This window comes from Vicia villosa, linkage group LG1, assembly GCF_029867415.1.
Source record: "Vicia villosa cultivar HV-30 ecotype Madison, WI linkage group LG1, Vvil1.0, whole genome shotgun sequence".
NCBI lineage: Eukaryota > Viridiplantae > Streptophyta > Magnoliopsida > Fabales > Fabaceae > Vicia > Vicia villosa.
The window spans coordinates 29,091,128-29,113,047 of NC_081180.1; the positions used below are offsets into that span (position 1 = coordinate 29,091,128).

Below are 21,920 nucleotides of genomic sequence, written 5' to 3' on the forward strand. Positions count from 1 at the left end.
TTCGTGGTTCTTGCAATCTTCCAAGTCTTTATTATATAGGCATCAAAAGATCTGTTGAAGGATGAAGATGGAATTGCACATTTCTTATCTTTAATCTTCATAACAGTCAGTAGCGAGTGGTAGATAATATTGTACCATAGTACACTCCTTGTGATACAAAATTTTTCTCTAAGATATCACGTATTGTTATCATTAAAACTAAAAGCCAGATGTAGAACCAAATTTTGTTCTTACAAATCAATCCTTAAAGGTTGCTCGAAAAAAGGAACGAGGAGTAGGATAAGACCTGGGAAGAATCTCTAGATAATCGAAAAAAACTGAGGTTGGCCTCGATAATATGCGTGAGGAGGACCTTTCTCTTTGTAAGGAGTTGGCCAAGTCACTGCAAGATGGTTTCTTTGTGGCTGTGGACGCTTTGAGAACGCGCTTCAGCAAGTAGAATATTTATATCTCATTGATCCCATCTCTCCATACCAGATTCTTCTTAACCAGGTAATTGAAAGTGGACAGGTTGTCCCTCTGAATGGCTAGCTTTTCTTTTTAAGTTGGCATGTTCGAGTCCTACATTTATGTTGTCTTGGTGTTTTTATTCTGCAACGTGCACACACATATATATATATATATATATATATATATATATATATATATATATATATATATATATATATATATTTTGTTTTGACTTGTAACTTTTCTTGGTGCTTTTATTGTTTTTAAAAGTATGAAACTATTCTTGGAAAAGGCAATTGGGATTCCATGGTTTAACTGCAAGCCAATAATTTAGAAATATCCAAGGATTTTCTTTTAGAAAACTTTTTATAATTAAAGGATTATTCATGGAGATTTGATAAAGCCTAGAATCTTTATTCGAGTTGGGGTCGTCATATGCCTGCTAACCTAAAGTTTAAAGATATCTTGTGGATGGGCTTTTCAAATAGAAACTTTCTCATAACTGCATTTTTATTGTCCCTTATTGCTTCTTGAATTAATGTTATCCTACAAATCAATCATCTTCAGCCGTTTGCTGACAAAATGGTTTCTAAGTTTTGCTGCTTGGAAAGGATCTTTGTTATCTATTATGGGAAAAGCTATGTTGGTTGAATCTATTATCCACTCTATGATCACTCACTCTATTGGTGTGTATTCTTGGCCTATCTCTCTTCTGAAGTAAATTGAAAGAGCCTGTAGAAACTTCATTTGGAGTGGCAATTCTAATCAAAGGAAAATGGTAACGGTTTTGTGGAAAAAGGTTTGTCAACCAAAAGCTTTGGGTGGTTTAGGCATTAGATCTCTCACTTGTCTCAATGAGGCCTCCAATTTGAAATTATGTTGGGACTTTCTTAACTCTAAGGAAGATTGGGCAGTAATCCCTCGTCAAAAGGTCCTTAGACCTTGCAGCATAATTACCCATCACATTACCTCAACAATTTAGAATGGGATTAAAGATAATTTTTACTCTATGATGGCCTTTTCTTGTTGGTATTTAGGGGATGTTCATATGATCAATTTTTGGAAGGACGCTTGGTGCGGTGACCCGTTGATTATTGAGCTCAACTCTCTAAAGCATCATCTCTTGGGTATTGATTTAAATTGCAAATTCTCTGGGTTTTGGGTTGAAAATTGTTGGACTTTCCTGGTTTATTGGAGGGATCTTTTCCCTTTTCTTGAGATGAGAACGAAAGATTATGTTCCAACTACCAAATGCCTTGACGAAGTATCTTGGAAAAATGCTAGTAATGGAACTCTGTCTTTAAAGCTTGCTTACTAATACAAGCATCATGCCTCTTCTGTCTTCCCGTGGGCGGATTACATTTGGCATATATGTATTCCTCCTTCTTGTTCGTTACTGTCTTGGAGGATGTTTCAAGATAAACTTCCTACTGATGATCAATTACAACTTCGAGGCATTCAAATGGTATCTATGTGCTCCCTTTGTAAATCTGATAAGGAATCCATTGACCATTTATTTTTCCTTTGTCCTTTTGTTGTCAAATTATGGGACTGGTTGGAAAACCTTCTTCAAATTGACATACACAAAGTTGCCAGTTCCTTTTTGAATTCGTATTCCAAGGCCAGTTCTCCGCAAGGTGTCTTTGTGATTCAAGCTTCATGCATCTTTCTGATCAATGCCATTTGGGCTTCTAGGAGTTCCGCTAGGTTCAAGAATCAACTTTCACAATTTGAGTACATTAGTAATAAGATTTTGGCGCAGATTCAGTTAACAACTTCGAAGTCTAAGCTGACATACAAGCATGGTTGGTTTGATTTTACGCTTCTCCAAACGCTCAAAATTCCTATCTGTCTGGTTAAAGCTCCTTTGATCAAAGAAATTATTTGGAATCCTCCTCCTTAAAATTGGATTAAGTGTAATGTTGACAATGCTTTCTCTTCTAGCTCGAGTTCAGTAGGTTATGGGGACATTTTCAGAGCAAATTCAAGTTTGTTTATCCTTGTTTTTGCTGAACTGGTTTCTTGCAACAATTCTTTATTAGCTGAATTTTATGGTGTTCTTCGGGGCATTAAGATAGCTCGAGACAGAGGTTGGAAATTCCTTTGGATGGAATCTGATTCTATTACAGTTGTAAAAGCTTTCTCTTCCCATTGCTTAAGCTCTGTTCCTTGCCAATTTAGAGGTAGATGGTTTTCTTGTGTTAAGGTTATCATGGACATGTCCTTTATCATATCGCATACTTTCAGGGAAAGAAATAGTTTTGCCGACTTTTTTGCTAATATAGGTCGCACATCTACTGCCTTCTCTTTTTTTATTCTTTATTGATTGACATTAGGAACGACTATATAAAAAATAGGCTTAGTTTTCCTTTTTTTTAGGTTTCGATATTTTTGAGTGGGTTTTGCCCTAATACCCACACCTTTTTGTGTTTATCAAAATTTTTCTTCTATATTTTATCCTTCCTATAAAGAAAAATAATGTTATCCTAGGGTCCTTTTCTATATCTTGATTAGCATTTTGATTTTGGGTTTTGCTATTTTTGCCTTCTAGAAAAATTGTAGGAATTTGCAATTAGGATGATTGATTTGCACAAACCATCCCCAAATGAAATCTAGGTCTCTTCCATTTATTGAGAATCCTTTGGATTCTAATAGCTAGAGAAAATCTAAGCTAGCAGCAGGTTGGACGAATAGAAAAGAGAGACCAAGTATTAAAGCAGGAGGAAAGATTCTAGAGATCGTAGAAACCCAGGATAAAGACAACACCACTAAGAGAAGATAAAGACTGTACCACAAAGAGAAGATCCACAATAATTTTGAATTCACTCATAATGGATAAGACGGTACTCCACACAAGATCACTATCTTGGAGAGGAAAATATTGATTCAAGTCACCACAACACAAGAAAGAGATTGATAGCTTCAATATTTATAATTTTATTGTAATCTTGGAGCAATCTTAAATTTATTCCACCTTTCTCTTCAAATCTTGTACCGCTTCGAAAATAGAATTTGACTATATTTAAGATATATAAATACTCAACTTTTTAAAATAGATCTCATATATTTATTTATTTGTTGTGCTATTTTAATTTATATTTTATATAAATAAATAGATATTGTGATTTATTTTGCATATGAAATATTAATTTAAAAAAACATATTTAATTTTATCATTATATTTGATCCATATAAAATTTGTGCTAATTAGCCATTGTTTATACTAAGAGCCAAAAGATTGAGATTGTAATGATTCTACCTTATTATATTAATATTTATAATAAATTTATATTCTAGAAATAATTACATGTAAGCAAATTTTTTTCATATAATAAATAACTTGGAAAGCGGTGTGTAAACCTCGCGAGTTAGGTGGGTTAGGTATAAAAGATATTGAGTTGTTGAATAGAGCTTTATTAAATAAGTGGAGTGAAGGATTTTGAAGGAGAAAGATTCGATGTGGTAAAAAATTCTAAGAAGTCGGTACGGTAACATCGAAAATAAAGTGTTAGTGGGGGACAAAAGTGTGTTGAAGAACAAAGACTCGATATGGTGGCAGGATTTGATAATTTCTGATGGTCTGAATGTCATACCTCGGAATCAGTTTTCTGTGGCTGTTTTATGCAGTGTGAACAATGGATCGCGGACAACATTCAGGCACGTTAACTGGATCGGCAACCAACCCCTCAAATTCGCTTTTCCTGAGATTTACACTAATGTTGTTTGGAGGTTCTGTACAGTCGCGGAAGCGGGCGTCTGAGACAGTCCGAACTGGTATTGGAACTTTGAAAGCTTGGTGGAAAACAAAGAGGATATTGAGATACATATCTGGGACGAATTTGTTGTTTTGCTGCAGGACAAAACGCTAGAAAGGGCTGTTGGTGACAGTTATGTTTGGCAGACGGAATTTTCTAGGTTCATTCTTGCTACTCGTATCTTATCTTGAATCTGCCTGATACGTTTCTGTCCAGCTCGATAGTGGCAGCTTTAAATCACACGTGGGAGATAAAAGTCCCTTCGAATATTTCGTTGTTTGGATGGCGATATATACTAAATAGGATGCCAACAAAAGATTAGTTGTCTAAAAGAGGCTTACAGACAGAAGTTGTTCGAGAACTTTTTATAAATCTTTTTATCAGAATACTTTTATTCGATCTATTTTTTTTATTAATAAATAACTATAAATAATTTAAATTTAAATTTAAAAAACACAATAAAAAGAATCTCTATAAAGTAATACTTAAAAGGAATAATAATAACAATAATAAATAAAATCAAAGATAAGTGTTACTAACATCATCTTTAACATACTTTTAATAAGGCCCATTTTTTAACTGACTGAAATTTTAATAGATATCACCAAACTATTAGCTTCATATAAATTTAGTAAGAGTTTTTTTTATATAATTTTAATCAATTAAATAACTTATTTAAATATAATTTCTTAGAGTCGTCTTAATTTTTTTAGAGATCCGTTTAATTATAAAAAAATTGCTTATTAAAAAAGAATATAAAAAAATAAATGAAGATCATATTCAACCACAATTTAACTATTATAATTATTTTATGATATCTAGCCACAAGTTAATTGTGAAAGTTTTGAGATCCAACCAGGTATCTATTTTATGGGTTTAATGGATATGCACTGCCAGTGTAAATCAGTTTTACACTGTCATCCAATAGAAAACAAACAATTTGCCATGTCATTAAAATTTTTAAAAAATAAAAGTGTGATGGAATTGAATACATGGTTGTAATTGGTTGACAGTGTAAAACTAATTATAATAATAAATTTAAAAACATGACACGTGGGATCCACCACATGATTTTTGTCACCGGAACCAGACAAATGAAGACAATGAGTCCGAGTAGCTTCATTCTATTTCTGAGACTAAAATTTAATGGCGTATTGATCTTCTATGTGTAGAATCATCCAGAATTGCCAATGTTGTTTTTGCAAATAACTCACTTATATATTTACATTAATATAATATATTGTTATGTTTATGGCCTTTTTGGTGGTCAAATAACTCAATTAAATTGTAATTAAAAAAATTTATAAATATTTTTCACAAAAAAATCATAATTAAATAAAACTCTTTTATTTTACCATGATTAAACCGAAAAAAAATTTACATATAGTTTTCAAAAACTTGTGACGGGTTACATATTTAATTCAAAGTTAATTAATTATATATATATATATATATATATATATATATATATATATATATATATATATATATATATATATATATATATATATATATATATATATATATATATATATATATATATATATATGAGGGTTATATTGACTCCAAGAGTAAGTTATAATAACTTACTCCACATCTTAACCATTAATTCTTTTCAATCTAATAGTTAAAAATAATAAGGAATAGTTTTCTCTTTCCACATTTAATGACTTATTATTTTTAACCATTAGATTGAAAAGAATAAATGGTCAAAATGTGGAGTAAGTTATAATAACTTACTCTTGGAGTAAATATAACTATCCTTATATATATATATATATATATATATATATATATATATATATATATATATATATATATATATATATATATATATATATATATATATATATATATATATAAAAGTTTCATCAACCTCACTTCCTCAACACTTGAATAAGAATTATATATATATATATATATATATATATATATATATATATATATATATATATATATATATATATATATATATATATATATATATATATATATATATATATAAAAGTTTCATCAACCTCACTTCCTCAACACTTGAATAAGAATTATAGTTTGAAATTTATGGTTGGTAAGATTATCTTGAAATCATCTTTTGTTGGTAAACTACTTAAAGGTCTTCGCACCGAAAATGACATCTTCAAAAGCATTTTCTTGTTCTAGCTAATCACGCAATAATAGAGAATTTTCATAATTATGATTACTACTACTAAATACACAAAGCCGTGATTTAGATAATGGCTTAAATCTTATTGGCAAGATTTTGTCATCAAAACCCATTAAATTGGATCCTTAAAAACATGTCTTTTAATTTATTTTTTAAGTCAAAGCATTATTTTTCTTATTATCCAAAAATCAAGTAGGGAGAACCAATCGTTAGTCGGTCTAGTGGTGATTGGCACTAGATTTGGTAGGGAGAATCACGGTTCGATCCCCACAATTGCGATCAGGAGTGGACTAGAACCACTTGATACCAAAACTGACCTCCGAACCGGACTAAACCGGTACTGATAAACCAAAAAAAATAAAAATCAAGTAGTACTACCGACTCTTAGATTCAGATTTCTATACGTCTATCTCACTATGTATACTATTAGCTATTACATGGGAGCTAAGTGTGCAAGCTACATCTAACTATTACTATATTGTTCTCCGCACTTCATCATATATATATATATATATATATATATATATATATATATATATAGTCTAGGCCAAGGCTATCTTCAAAATTTGTATATCCCAACCTTTTTTTCTTTTTTCTTAGTCTCTTTAATGATCCACTTTTTCTCCTCCTTCCATTCTAAGGGTGTTCTCTGAATCTTGAGCCGACCAAGCACATCCTTCCATATGTTTTAAGTTACTTGACATTCAATGAAAAGTTGTTCCAAGGATTTACCCTTATCACAAAAGCTATAATTTCCATATGTGGCTGTGTCAAAGCTAGTCAAACGTTCCTTCGTTGGTAGCCTATCCTTTAAAGTCATCCACAAAGTGAATTGGGATTTTGGTTTAGCATAATTTGTAATCATGATCTTTCTCCAATTCACTCTTTCTCTATCCCAAAGAGGTCATTATACATTTTTCCCCATCTTATATTTTCCATCTTGTATTGCCTCATTCTAATATCTATTGGTTTTCATTTGGTCCCTTATCTTCATGATTTTCTTCAATATCCAATAATTGTTATCTTTCACTTGCCAATTCATTACATCATCCCCTTTGAAATAATATGTGTCCATCAACCAGACTCATAGTTTATCTGCCTTGGCTTGGATATTCCACAACAATTTAACAATTGTAGCCTTGTTCCATATTTGTAAAGCAATGTCAATCATGTTCAAACCACCAACACTCTTGGGTACACAAACATTCTCTAAAGCGATTGGAGCTTTTTACCCATTTCCTTCAATGCTCTCTACAAGGAACTCCTATAAACATATTAAATTTGCTTTATTACCTTTTGTGGAAGAGGGAAGACTTGCATTCAATATGATGTGACCACGAAAAGCACACTCCAAATCAGTTGGCACCGCCCGACCTAACTCAACAACCTTGATGGATAGTCACTTTTCTACTCGATAATGCACTCCAAGATACTTGAAAGGGATCTCTCCTTCTGAAAATCCTGTAGTTTAAAGAATATCCTGCTTCACTTCTCTTTTGGTTCCCCTAAAATACACCTTGCACTTTGCCAGATGAGCTTTCAACCCAATTGCACTCGAGAAATTTCGGAAAACCTGCATCCAAATGTTTACAAACATGTCATCACCTCTAGCAAACAACATGAGACTATCAGCAAAACTAACATTCACAATTTGCAATTTTTCACATAAACATGTATTTTAACTATTTGGTATAATTTGGTAGGAATCTTGGTAACATAAATTGAATAAAGCTTTTGGAAAAATTGTTTGAATAAATTTGAAAACAATAAGAATGTGTTTGAAATAGGTAATTAAATTTTTTTATGGAATTTAAAATTTCAAGCAATTTAAATGATTTAATAGAAATTTATTCATTTTTAATTTTTTCTATTTAAATATAGTATTAAGATAAATCAATGTTAAAATTTTGGGGTCATTTTTATAAATTTTAAAATTTTATGGATAAATATTAAAACTTAAAAATAAGGATTAATTTGCAAAATTTAAAATTTAAAATAATCAATTTGTAATTTTTTTATGAGAAAAGCATTACTTTTCACTATCCAAACTATCACAGTAAGTATAATTTGCTATAACATAAGCTTTTAACTTCTTATGTAAGCTACTTCTACCTATTAGATTGTTTATAATCACATCTTTAAAAGTAGGATCCAACGTCTTTTGAGAAAAAATGATCCCATTACGACTTTTCCATATATCATAGATTGTCTCGGCCACGGCTATTTTCAAAACTTTACTCCGCCTACTCTTGTTCCTTGTATCCCTAATGATCCACTTCTTCTCTTCCTTCCAACCCATTGGTGTTCTATAAATCTTGCACCAATCAAGAACCTCTCTTCAAATGTTTTGTGAGACTTGACATTCGAAGAAAATGTGTTCCAAATATTCATCATAAAAATTAAATTTTCCATCCGTGCTTATACCAAACCGAGTCAAGCGATCTTTTGTTGGCATTATTTCCTTAAGAGTCATCCACAACGTGAATTATACTTTTGGGCTTGCATAGTTTGTAAACATAATTTTTCTCCACTCCACTTTCTATTTATCTCCCATAAGTGCCTTATACATATCCCTGGTCTTGTACTTTCCATCCTTAATTGCATCTTTCCAATATCTAGTAGTTGCAACTTGGTTTCTTATTTTCATAATTTTCTTCAAGATCCAAGAACTACTATCTTTCACTTCCCACGGCATGATACCTTCACCTTTGAAGTAATAGGTGTCCATCCATCAGACCCATAACTTGTTTTCCTTGTCTTGGATATTCCACAACTGTTTCGCAATCGGGGCCTTGTTCCAAATTTGAAGTGCAACCATGTTCAAGCCACCAACATTCTTTGGTGCACACACATTTTCCCTATCAACATGTGCTTTTTTACTAACTATATCTGATATACTCCACAAGAAACTCCTACAAATTGATTCAATTTGTTTGATTACCTTCTGTGGCAGCGGAAAAACTTGAATCCAAAACCCCCTAACCACAAAAAACACACTTCATATCAGTTGACAGTGCCATGCATAACTCAACAACTGCGTTGTCCAATGTTTAATCTTTACCACCACACGTTCCACGAGCGACCGACATTGTTGGACCATCAATTTTTGACTTGATAAAGGCACACCAAGGTACCTAAACGGTAATTCACCTTTCAAGAAACCAGTAGCAGCAAGAATCCTTTGTTTGACAGTAGGCTTGGTCCCTCCAAAATAGACCTTGCATTTAGTCGGGTGAGCATTAAGACCGGTTGCACTAGAGAACTTTCGTAACACCTGCATTAAGATTTTCACAGACAATTCATCACCACGAGAAAATAATATGAGGTCATATGCAAAGCTTATATTAACAATTTGTTTCTTTTCACAATGGGGATGGAAGTTGAAGTTTACAATGTTGTCCAGGCTGTTCAGGCATCTATGTAAGTACTTCATCACAAGTACAAACAACATCAGAGATATCGGGTCACCTTGGCGTATTCCACGCTTCGCTTTTTCCAGCTCCATAACCTGGCCATTAATAAAATAACAATATGAAACTGTAGTGAGACAAACCATTATCCATTTGATGAACTTCATAGGGAAATTCAATACACACATAATTGCCTCCAGCGCCGCCCATTCTGCCGTGGCGTACACTTTCTGGATATCCATTTGAATGGCAAATCTTGGTGAGATGTGCTTTCTATTATACCCTCTCAGCAAACTCATGCGCCATCAAATTGTTGTGCGCTCTTCCCATCATAATCGCCGTTCAAATATGGAGACCATTGCAAATATGAGAGAAAGTTGAAATTCTTGGACCAAGTTATAAATATGGAGACCAAATATGAGAGAAAGTTGAAATTCTTTGATATTATGTATTATTTCAAAATCTTAAAATTTAACTTGGTCAAAATACTTTATAGATTTCCCTTTTTTAACAATCATATTTTTATCCAAACAATAAATTTTATCTAAATTATTTTATATCTCTTAAAACATTACATTCCCTCATTAAAATGACTCATTCAAATACGCTTTAGAAGTGTCTTTGGATGAGACAATTGAGAATTTTAAAGAATTTAAAATCTTAAGTAATTCAAATGATTCAATTGAAATTCATTCATTTTTAAATTTTTTTTTTATTTCGATAGAGCGTTAAGATAAACCATTGTTAGATTTTTGGAGTCATTTTAATAAAATTTAAAGTTTTTGGCCAAAATTTAAGTTTTTAAATAGGAATCAATTTGCAATTTTTAATATTTAAAGGAACCAATTTGAAAATTATTATAGCCCAATTTGCATTTTTTTGGAAATTTTAGGGGTCAATTTTAAAATTTTGAAAAATATAGAAATCAATTTGCAAAATTTAAAATAATAATATTAACCAATTTGATATTTAAAATCAATGGAGTATGAGAGAAACTTGAAATTACTTAATTTTAGATGTCATTTCAAAATAATTAAATTTAACTTCCGCAAGATACTTCATAGATTTCTATTTTAACAATTCTTCATATTTTTTATTCAAATAATGATTTTTGTAGAAATCCTTTTAAATTCCTTCAAAATATTACATTTTCTCATTAAAATGTCTTTTCCAAACAAAGGAGATAATTGGAAATTTTAAAGAAATTTAAATTTTCAAACAATTTAAATGATTCAATTGAAATTCATTTATTTTTTAATTCTTTAGTTTGGATGAAGTGTCAACATTATTCATTGTTAAATTTTTTAGGTCAATTTTATAAATTTTAAACTTTTGGGGCCAAATTAAAATGTTGAAATATAAGAACAAAATTGCAATTTAAACAAATTTAAAGTGACTAATTTGTAAAACTTAAAAGTTTTTTTTGAACAATTCAATCTTTGATTGATTAATTAAAAAATAAACAAATACAAGGCGATCGCTCAAATAGACAACCAATCAAAACTTAAAATTATTAAGGACCAATTTGTATTTTTTTATAAATTTTATAGATCAAATTGTAAAATTTTAAAAATATGAGGATCAATTTACAAATTTTGAAATAATAACAATATCCAATTTTACATGGAGTATAAGAGAAATTTAAATTCTTTGATTTTGAAACAATAACAATATCCAATTTTACATCATTTAAACAATTCTTCTTATTTTTTTATCCGAACAATAAATTTTATCCAATTTATTTTAAATTATTTTAAAACATTACTTTTCATCGTTAAAATGATTCATCTAAACATACAATAAAAATGAATGCAAAAAGGAAATTCTTGAATTTTAAAAAGTTCATGGGTGATGGTTATGACTCAGAAGGCCAATCCCTATTCAAAACCTACCCTTCTCTCAAGTTCCAAATTAGTTGCAATTTTGGAGTCTCCCTTTCTAATGTAAAAGTTCCTATATGACATAAGCCTGTTCAAAACTGATTTTACTATTTAGGGGAATAATTGAATTTGACTATTTCAATTATTATGAAAAAATTGGTGTTGTAAAATCAAAGGTGAATCTTGGTATTTCTAAGGTTTAATATTTATTTTGGTCTCGTATATTAATTTTAGAGTTTATTTTGATTTTTTAATTTAAAAAATAAAGTATTTGTCCCTTAATTATTTAAAATATATTATGTTAATCCTTTGTCTAATCAGCGATGAATTTAGAGATTAATTTTTTAGTTTTTCGTCGTTAATAAGACAAAAAATGACTAACATGATATGTTTTGAAGAGTTAAGAGAATAATATGAATATTTTTAAATTTATGGGACCTAAATAAACTCTAACATATATTCTAAGCATATCAATCCAAGTAAGTATACATGTATTGTTGATAATATGGTAAACTAAATGAATTTTTTATATGAAATACTCCCTATGTTTTGAATTAATTAAGGTATCAATCTACATTTTGAACGTACAACAAGGAAAGTACAGAAAAATTTACTAACCTAAAATACCCTAGGCTCTTGGTTAAAGTCGAATCAATATGGACGACATCAATTTCAAAATAGAGAAAAGAATTTCATCAGTAACCCAAAAAAATCATAGGATTCGATCAATATAGCTCTCATCCTGTAGGCTATGATGGATAGACTACCCATATTATCCTTGAATCGAAAGCCTACTCAAAGCATAAATACCAAGGAAAATTCAACCTAACATTATCAGGATCACATTCAAAATTCTAAAGATACAATCACAACCACTAACAACAAAAGAATGAAATTTGAAGAAACATCTTGTGGAACTATATGCCTGCAGATACAATTATCTGTAGATGATTTTGATGGCATGTGATATTGGTGGTTATGATGACAACACCTAATGTCAAGAGGCGTTTGGTGGAATCTATAAGGATCTCTAATCAAACAACCTTTGATGATGGTGTCTATCAAAGATGTTATGTTAAGCCTCAACAGGTAGAAAAAGTCAAGTCCCAAATAAAATGATGAATCAAGTAAGGGATCTTGAAGCTTCAAGGTTGTGAAAGAGAGGAAATGTGTAAGCTTGTATGATTATGTGTTTAAGTGATTAATTGATTGTAAAAGTATAAGAGTATCTCCTAAGCTACTAAGGAAAATATCTTACATACACTCAAATGTTTTTTAAGCCTTTATCACTTTATAAAATCACCTAAAAATGTTTCATGCACATACCTAATTGGGTACTAGATTAGCAAAATCTTTAGAAGTGATTTTTGCACAAGATAATAAATTAATTTAGGGTTAATCGGTTAACTTTTTTAAAACACCTCATAATCGTTTAAATAAGCATATAATCAATTAGTGACAGCAAATTTAAAAACCTTACATATTTGGCCTATCTAATCGATTAAACTTATACCTTACAAATAGAGGACTTCTCCTCATTTCAAAATACATCATAATTCATCTTGAATATATTATTTCTAACCTTATACTCTTTGTCTATTATTTCACTAAAGTTGCCTTAGTGACTTGTGAGAGTTTGATTGTACTGGTGTTCGTTCTTAAGTTTTCTTTATCAAGAGTGTGATTCCCTTGTTTGATATCATTTTTTGGTTCTTGATATTATCCTTTAGTAAAATCACTTTGTTTCTTGAGATTATCTTGGTAAAATTTCTATTTGATTTTTGCGATTTGTCTGTCAATATTTTTGCTTTGTTCGTGAGCTTACGCGTTAAAATCTCCATTTGATTTAGGGCATCATCTTGTATAAAATATCTCATCTACTAAAAAATGTTTGTGGAAATATTCTTAAATGCTCAAGACATTTTATTAGTGGAATTCTCAAGAAGAAATTCACTGGGATAGGAATAGGCCAAGTTGTTATGCTGAACTTATATAACTCCTGACGCAATCTCTCTATCCTTATTTGTTTATATGTCATTTAATTTCCCGTCTTCTCCAATTCCTTATCGTCTATCTTTTCGCTGCTTTACCTTTGTTTACTGATTGAACTAACATAAATCAATTAAAAAAATTTAAAACATTAATCACAATTTATAAACAAACTCAATTTACCCTTTTGTATTTGTATTCACTTGTTCAAGGCATAAATGCAACATAAAAGTATGTGTTTTGTAATAGTATATTTAATATGGTGAACACTCTAGTACTCTTGAATTCAATAGGGTATCGGTACTTCCATCCAATCAAATAATGTTATTCTTTGTTATGTCACATTTTAAATTATTTTATTTTAATAAATTAAAATTTGTAGTTAATTTCCACTAAAGATATTAGTATCAAACTACTTATCATGGATACCTAAAAATTTACCATTTAATAAAAATAGCTTTGGAAAAAATATAAATTAATATAAAAATTTAATAATAATTATATATTTTTACATACATAATAATAACTATTAAAAATTTTCAGTCTAACCCTAAAATCCTAACTTTAATAATAACTCAACCTTACCGTATTAATTTTACCAATTGAGTTAAAGTTTGCATATAAAATAATTTTATATTAAAATACTATAAATATAGAAACAACGTAATAATATTTAGAGTTTAATTGATATACACTGTCAGTGTAAAAAAATTTTACACCATCATTAAATCGTGAACATCCAATTACATTACTTTAAAAGAAGTTAAAATAAAAGTCAAACCTTTTATACTTATCAATGGTTGTAATTCACTGGCAGTGTAAAAAATCTTTACACTGTCAGCAGGGGCGGTTCTAGAGCCCAGCTAGCCCGGGCACGCGCCCGGGCTCAATCTCGGGCTCAACCCCTATTTTCTTTGTACTCCTCTAACTTAATAGTCGTTTTTTAGACAAAATTATGGGCAAATTAATAAAAAATAGGGTGTACAAATTAAAACAGATGAATAATTAGTGGGGTAAATCTTTTGCCCAGGCTATCTAAAATTCCTAGCTCCGCCACTGACTGTCAGTGTATTTCAATTAAATTATAATATTTAAACATAAAACATACATATTAATTACACTACATATGATTTTATTTTTAAAAAGTGTATAAAAAGGAAAATCATGAAAAGTATTGCGACTTCTCTCGCACATTCTATATATGTCCACACAAGAGATACATCCAAATTCTATTTTTCAGAGTTTTGTTTTCCTTATTTCCGACGTGGATGAAATGGATGTCTCCCATATATAATTTACCATCATTATCACAATAATTTAGGCAACTAACCCATCATGTAGAAATACTATTCGAAAGAAACTCCAAATAAAAAAAATTATCGTTGTTTTGTAAAAAATAATATATATTTTTACAATAATTATATAATATATAATTTTATATGTGTGGTTAAATAATTATTTTTTTGGAGTTGTAACCAACTAAATATTTCTTACTCATGATATATAAGAGATACTACATGAATTCTTACAAAATAGATTTGATCTAATTATTTTTAAAAAGGAATCAATTAAGATCTTTGGTACCTATCATCACTTTAACTTGGGTAATTAAAATCTCTTGGCTCCATCCTTCATAAACGCTCTCATCTCTATCATCGAATAAGAAAATTCTTCATTGTCCACTACTAGGAGTGGAAATAGGTCAAGTCGATAACAGAGGCCTACAGGTTAGTCCATATAGATTCAGGTCAGGTCATACATTATTTTTAAATAAAAAAGACCTAGGCTTCTTTATAAGCCTATTTAGTTAAAAAGGTTGGGTCTCAGACCCTAATAAAAGCCTTTTAAGCCTATCAGGCTGATCTATTTACATAAATATGAATACTTTTTTATGATCATTATATTATGTTATGTACTTTGAATTAAATACATAAATAAAACTTGGTTATCTTGAAAAACTTATGAAAATAAGATGAAAACACCATATGAACATTGTTTTCATAAGTTCTTTTAAACAAATAGCCTCCTAGAACTTATGCAAATAGATAAGTTAAAATAATTTAGTCTATTTAAACATTATTTTAATTGTTTATTTATATATGTCTAAAATAAATAGGCTTTTATATAGGCTAACAGGCTAACCAGGCCTTCGAAAAGGCCAGACTCAGGCCTACAAAATAAGCCTACAACAGGCTACAGGCCAGACTTAGGCTTCAGTATTTTTGACAGGCCAGACTTAGGCTTGGCAAAGCTTAGCTCGGCCCAGCCTATTTCCACCCCTACCCACAACTCTTTCTCTCTCAAAATTTTAAATTTTCTGATGCATCATATAACTAAGTTATTTGGTGGTGCGATGAGATCTCTCCACTACATTACCATTTTAACCACGTGGCAGTCCTTCCTCCACACCGTCTCAAACGTTTCTTCGGCGACATATTATTCGTAGGTTGATGTTCGCTCCAGATAGGGGTGTTATGGGTTGGGTAAACCCAATGGGTTGGGTGGGTTATTAGGTGAATACAATTTTTAAAAATGAAAATTCATTCAAAATAATTGGATTACGGGTAAATCCACACTCAACCCCCAAAACCCATGGGTTATTGAATGTCTATATTTTTTCTCTTTTTTTGTAATTTGACAAGTGATGACTTTGATGTCTTTAATTTTGCTTGCTTCAATTTTAGTCTTTTGAACATCTTTTATTTAGTAAGTAATGATTTTAATTTATTTAGGATGTCACGCTTTGATTATTTTGATGCTAATTCTAGTAAGTTGCAAGTATTTTATACAATTTTAGGTTTTACTGTAATGTAACTTTAGTTTTTACAAATATATGTTTATGATAAATTTCATTGTACATTTAGACATTTGATGTTTAAAAAAAATAGCAATAATATGTTAAACTATTTACTAAGAAAAAATGTGATATATCATTAATAATTATATAAGGAAGAAAAATATTATGTAACCCACTATCCAATCCAATCCAACCCACAAATTTGTGGTTTTACCCAAACCAACCCAATGATATTGTGAGTGGTTATTTTACCTCACCAAACTAGTGTACCATGTACGGGTTGGGTTATGGTTTTGACTAAACTCAACCCAAACCGACCCATGTACACCCCTAGCTCCAGACTGGTTTCTTCAGATTCTGAGTTGTGATGATTTTTTCATTTCATCTATTTTCTTTTCCGGGTTGAACACTAATTGGATTTTGGTTTGTGGGTGGAGGAAGAGTTCTTTGACAGTGGTTGTGTGATGCAACTCAGATGCGATTATCTCTTTTTTTTGGAAGGTCTCATAAACTTGCAGTATGGCGTCAGTTTTTGCTACAACTAAGTCCCATCTTTTCTAATGCATGCGTGTTAGCTTGCCTGATTCTTGAATCTCTATTTGGTTCCATATTTGTTGAGGTTTGCAGGTTTTTAGATGTTGTTTGTCTCCACTGCATTAAAGAATTTTGGGTTGTTCGGGTTGACGATGGTTTGTGTACTCTTGCTCTGGTTCGAGTTTACTACCTTCGGTCTTAAAATTCTCTTCACCCGATTGTGATTGATTTAAAAATAGTTGTATTTTGAATTTGATAGTGAGGTTATTTTTTAATTAAAAAATAATTGTATTTTGAATTTGAAAATAGACAACACTTCGTGAAGTGTTGCATTAGGCAGTTTGTATTTGAATTTGAAATAGGTAACACTTCGTGAAATGTTGTAAAATACAAAACAGTACAACCTTTGAAAATTGTTGTTGTAGGTAGAACAGTGCAACGTTTGAAAAGTACTAATGTAGACTAAATAGTGCAACATTTAAAAGTATTGTTGAAAGTGTGTGTTTCATCAAGGGTCGCAACCTTATGAAACAACACCAGTTTGGCCTATAAATTGAATATTCCAATTTCAGAAAAACACATTAGAAAAACATATCCTCTTCATATAAAATTCTGGATTTCATCTTCCCTACATTCGAGTTTTCATCGATCTTGTGCAAACTCGTGTATAGGTTGAATTATCCTGGATATTGCTGCGTACAAACTCTAAGACAATTTGAGAGTGCTTGCTTGTAATACAATAAAGAAAGTGATTTGTTTACGATTATAACCTCGTTCCATTTGATTTAAATTAATTTTGGCTAAATTACAGTTTTGATTCCCCTATTATGTTCAATTCAGGAAATCAGTCCCTCTATTTTATTTTTAAATAATTTTGGTCTCTCTCATGTATTTTTTGTTAAAAGGGTGCTGATGTGTAATTTTTTTTATTAGTTGAGACTTGTTGAATGACGTGGATAATGTTAGTTGGCCAATTATATTTACATGTCATTTCATGTTTTATTATCTTTATTAAATTAACAAATATATAAGAGGGACCAAAACTATTTAAGAATAAAATAGAGGGACCAATTTCGTGAATTGAACATAATAGGGGGACCAAAAATATAAGTTAGCCATTAATTTTTTTATAACAAGGGTGACCAAACGGACTGGGTCCATCGGATATGTCCGTTTTGCCTGCATTTTGTGTGGGATGGATCAAGATTTTAGACGCACACTCTCTAATATGCTCGCACCATTCCATTTTTATGCGGGATTTTGTGTGCACGCACATTAACATAAAAATTTATAAATTTCAGGCTTAAAATGTGTAATACACGTTGGTCTGTTCCGCCCTCCACTCATTTTTTTACGGGAAATGACAAGATTTTAGGTCCACGACCTTAACAAAGACCGTTCGTCTCTACTTTATTTTGCAAACTTTTGCGGAACAAACCTAAACGGAGTAAGCATCTTCGTTTGTCACCCTAAATTATTTGTATTACACTTAATTCATTATATTCCAAATTTATGTTTATGATCCGTTTAGGGTGCGAAATAGGATAAACACAATTATAAGGAATGATATAAAAATATGATATGATAGTGGAATGATAGACACATCTTATAGTTAATGTAATTGATACATATATAAAAAAATATGATATCGTTTTACTTTATTGTTCTATATACTACACTTACAAAGAATATATATCATATTCAGATTATAAAATTACCTTTGACAAAATTACATGTTTTTTAAATTAATTTAAAATAAATTTTCAATTTAATATACAAATACAAAATAAAATAATAAAATAATTGTTAAATTCTTTATAAAAATTTATTATTGACACGATTAAATAATTAATATAATTTTTTCTTACAAAAAATATAAATAAATAAAGAATTTATTGTATGTTAGATATGTCATATAAATATATAACATGATATACATTGTGATAGTTATATGTAATTGTATAAAATATAATTAATATTAACGTTTTTGAAATTTTAATAATAATTTATTTTTTTATTTTTTAATTTTATACAATTTTATTTTTTGTTATTTTTATTCATACTTTAATGATAGTTTTATTTTAAAATAAATTTATCATGATATACATTAAGATGTACTTCATACATCTGTAGTTTCTTAATTTAAAAAACCTATTAAATTATTATTGAAACATATAAATTTATTTTTTTTCGTTCAACTATATTAGTAATTATAAAATTGATTATAATATATTTAAAATATCTCCATTATATTTTTTCCTCCAACATTTTATATATATATATATATATATATATATATATTTGTATATATTATTATTATTATTATTATTATTATTATTATTATTATTAAATATTAATATTGTGAAATTGATAGATGAATTTGGGAATTTATGAAAGGTAGGATGATAATTTGGCTCATACTCTATGGGTATCCCCAAAAAATACACACAAGAGTAGGATAAAAACCCGCAAAATGGGTACGAGTACGGGCACAGATAATTATCCATTAAATAAGCAGGTATGGGTGCGAGCACGAGTATCTTACTAGTGAGCCTGTCCATACGAGCACTACATATTTATATAATGTCATTTATATTATTATATAAAAAATACTTTAACAATTTTAAAAAATATACTGCTATTAAACTATTACACATTTTTTATATTTTAATAAAAATATTTATTTATTTCTTAACTCAACAATAACATCCATATTTCTTTTAATATTAATAAAAAACTTAAAATTATATGATATTTTATAACTAATCAATTTACTTTTACTAAAAACGCGGGTAAACGGGCATGGAAACAGGTATTGAAGTACCCATAAGGTACGGGTACGGGTATGAACATTGGTGTCGACGCGGGTATGGACTCGGATACGGGGATTTTTTAAATCGCGGGTATGGGGACGGATACTATAGTATCCTACCCAAACCCTGTCCATTGTCATCTCTAATGAAAGGGGAGGCCGAAAAATATAAATGTATATAAGTAAATTATATAGCTTAAATATATTAAATGCAAAATTTTGTATTTATAAGAGTCGCCCTAAAATTCATAAATAGTTGAAACTAAAAATTGTTTTTGAGACTTTTATATCAACTAGTAGTTAGACCCGTGCGATACACATAAGTTAGATTGATAAATATAAAGTCATAATAATATATATAATAATGAATCACACTCTTCCAAAAAATTTGGTATAGTTTACTTGTTAAAAAAATTAAAATATATATAGCAGAAAAATAACAATATACACATTAAAAAAATTTATGATAACTAAAAATTTAACATATTAATACATGGATAAGATATTTTAAAATATGAAAATATTCTAAAAAAAGGGTATGGGGAAATATTCGGTGAAAAAATAGAGAGAATGATGTTAGAACAACATTTGGTTCTGCAATATATCTCTGAGTTTTGATGATAACAATGGGAGTATTTGTGAAATAACTATTTTATGTTCTGTTTGTTTCTGTGTAAGACCATGACTATTGAAGTTATCAGATCAAACAAAGATTATCAAGATGTGCGATGAATATCTTATGCGAGTTACTATGTGTAACACAAGTCGCAAGCATATTGAAGAAGCAAGTATGCTTTTGTATCTGATCACAATTGGAAAGATCCAAGGACGTCAGATATTGTTGTTGCAATGTTTCTATGGATTTTGTCTTAAGAGTGATTCTAATTCTGAAGCCAACAAAGATTCTGAACAAATAATCTTTTGAAGAACCAAGTGCCAAAGACTCTGAAGACGCAGTTTTGAAGATTGAAGTTCTAAATATTTATGTCTCTGAAAAAGAAAGGTTCTGAAGACCAATTGCTGAAGACTCTGAAGACGTAGTTCTGAAGACTTGAAGATCTAAAGATTAAAGTTTCAAAGATAAGTGCTGAAGTTTTGAAGACAAGGTTCTAAGCGAACAAGTTCTGAAAAACTTGAGACTTGACTATCTATAGATTCAAGTATCACGACTCTACTCATGCTTCAAACATCTACCATCAGGAGCCTCTGTAGTTGAGAAAACAAATGTTACTCTTAGCAATCATAAGTACACTGTATGTAAAAGCCTTATCCCATCACCTCTCCACAATTATGGAAAAGGAAAGACGTGGCAGTACTATTCCAAATCCTTGTGTAACGAGTCTTTTTTATAATAGTCAACTAGTCTTCAACGGCTCTATTTTCTTTAGGAAATATAAGGAGAAGATCATACACTTAATGTAGTTGTTGGGGTTCGATGTTCAAATAAAAATTGTGAACATAACATTACCATTAACCAGTATAACAACAATAAGAACAACTGATGATCAAATGATTATTTAATCATGTGGTTGATAATGAAGATGATCATGAAAGCTTCAACTACAAAATTCACAACATGAATGTTGTGCTTTGAAGTGATCATTGAATTAAATAGAGTTAGGGCTGCTGTCCAGAATACTCTAAGAAAAATCAAGATGAGGAAGTTCTTCTTTTTGTTGTGTCAAGATCAATCAAGCTTTTAGAAGCTTATGAAGAAGAAGACGTAAAAAATTCAAGTGCTTTGGGTTATTATTTGTGAAGAAGCTACTTGAAGAAAATAAGACCACTCATTGAAAGCTACAATACAATGTAATAAATGAAAAACGAATGAAATGAAAGAGAAAATGATGAAAAAAGAAAATAAGAATTAGAAAAAAATAAAAATGAATTGATAGAGAAGGGAGAGAAAACGTGATATGATAAATATTTATATGTAAGACTTGGTATGTGATGAGGAAAGTTGGAGAAAGGGTGGAGTATATAATATGATTATTAAATTAATTTTTAATTAAATATAAAGAAAGTGTGGACTGGAGGAAGTTGAAGAGAGAGATATATATAATATTATTAAATAAATTTACAATAAAATAGAAAGTGATATATACAATGTTATCATTTTTACTAACTAA

The 21,920-nt window shown here is 29.9% G+C and overlaps 1 protein-coding gene across 1 annotated transcript; it reads right to left on the reverse strand.

Annotated features, from left to right (window-relative positions):
• Window positions 1-9,100: 9,100 nt before the first annotated feature.
• LOC131601792 (uncharacterized) lies at window positions 9,101-10,109 on the reverse strand. Its single transcript, XM_058873714.1, has 4 exons — window positions 10,062-10,109; window positions 9,761-9,877; window positions 9,504-9,643; window positions 9,101-9,347 (listed from the first exon to the last, which is right to left on the reverse strand). The coding sequence occupies exons 1-4, from the start codon at window positions 10,107-10,109 to the stop codon at window positions 9,101-9,103; spliced, it is 552 nt and encodes a 183-aa protein (XP_058729697.1).
• Window positions 10,110-21,920: the final 11,811 nt, after the last annotated feature.

Excerpts from the sequence above, each read along its gene's own strand:
- LOC131601792 (XM_058873714.1), bottom strand. The coding sequence starts at position 10,109 with ATGGGAAGAGCGCACAACAATTTGATGGCGCATGAGTTTGCTGAGAGG. Across the intron at positions 9,878-10,061 it reads CGCATGAGTTTGCTGAGAGG|GTTATGGAGCTGGAAAAAGC; the intron begins GTATAATAGAAA and ends ATTAATGGCCAG. Across the intron at positions 9,348-9,503 it reads AAAGGTGAATTACCGTTTAG|GGGGTTTTGGATTCAAGTTT; the intron begins GTACCTTGGTGT and ends TTTTGTGGTTAG.